The following is a 900-nucleotide window of genomic DNA, read 5'->3' as shown; positions in this document are numbered from 1 at the left end:
ACGGTTTGATGGTTCCACTGAGTTTTACTCCTGGACAGTGCCTCCAGCCTCTCGCTGAGCCCAGCTCATGCCAGCTGCTGCGGATGAGCACCGCGCCACCGCTCACCTGCTGTAGTGCACTGTGGCGGGGGGCTTGCAGCGGTGCAGCTCGCTGATGCTCTCGATCCAGCTCTCGATGGCTCTGGGGTTCTTCTCGGCGTTCTCCAAGCTCTTCACTTTTACCTGCTGCTGAAAACAGACACGTGAACCCGGAGCACGGGGCGGAGTTTTGGGGGTTTCTGGGAACACCCCGCTCACTCCCGGTTAGCGCTGTGTTTGTTCCTCCCCGGCTGCGCCACAGCAGCTGATTCCTGCAGGCTGAAGAGCAGCTGGCCCACACGAGGCCCCATACAGCCCGTACCGACACCAAAGCTTCGCCCGAAGGACCCGGACCCGGAGCCTGTGCTGAGGCTCGCCGCATGCAGCCACCAGCTGCCAGCAAGGCAAGGGTCGGGTTCTCCTGCTGTTAGAGCCCGGCTCTGGGCTGTGCCGCAGTGCCGCTGGCGCAGAGACAGAAGCACCCGCGCGGCCTTCCCGCCCTGGCTCACAGCGACGTTGTGCTGCCTGGAGTTCTCCCTCAGCCACAGCGAGAGCACGGCCGGGTCTGACTGCTTGGTGGAGGGCTCGTCCAGCACCAGCAGCCCGAGGGGGTCGGGCCTGCCATCGGGCCGGGGAACCTGCAGCAAGCAGAAAGGTGCCTGTTACCACCCAGCCCCCCGTGCTCCCCAACACGCGCTGTGGGACAGGGCCGAACGCAGCCCTCACCCCAGAACCCGTCCGCGTCCTTTGAGCGGCAGCTGAGCCACCGAGTCTCTCTGAAACGCGCCCTCTGCCAGGGCTGGGTGAGGCGCAGCACACCTG

At 65.6% G+C, this 900-nt stretch overlaps 1 protein-coding gene across 1 annotated transcript in view; it reads right to left on the bottom strand.

Moving 5' to 3' along the window:
- Window positions 1–900, bottom strand: part of IFT46 (intraflagellar transport 46) — a gene marked incomplete at both ends in the record, with an annotated part of 1,833 nt that overhangs the window by 477 nt on the left and 456 nt on the right. The window contains 2 exons of the mRNA XM_010143349.1: window positions 107–228; window positions 588–716. Coding sequence (XP_010141651.1) covers window positions 107–228; window positions 588–716 — 251 coding nt within the window. The remainder of the gene's footprint in view (window positions 1–106; window positions 229–587; window positions 717–900) is intronic.

Source organism: Buceros rhinoceros, unplaced genomic scaffold, assembly GCF_000710305.1.
Source record: "Buceros rhinoceros silvestris isolate BGI_N320 unplaced genomic scaffold, ASM71030v1 scaffold21449, whole genome shotgun sequence".
NCBI classification, from domain to species: domain Eukaryota; kingdom Metazoa; phylum Chordata; class Aves; order Bucerotiformes; family Bucerotidae; genus Buceros; species Buceros rhinoceros.
This window is presented reverse-complemented; position numbering and strand designations above follow the sequence as displayed.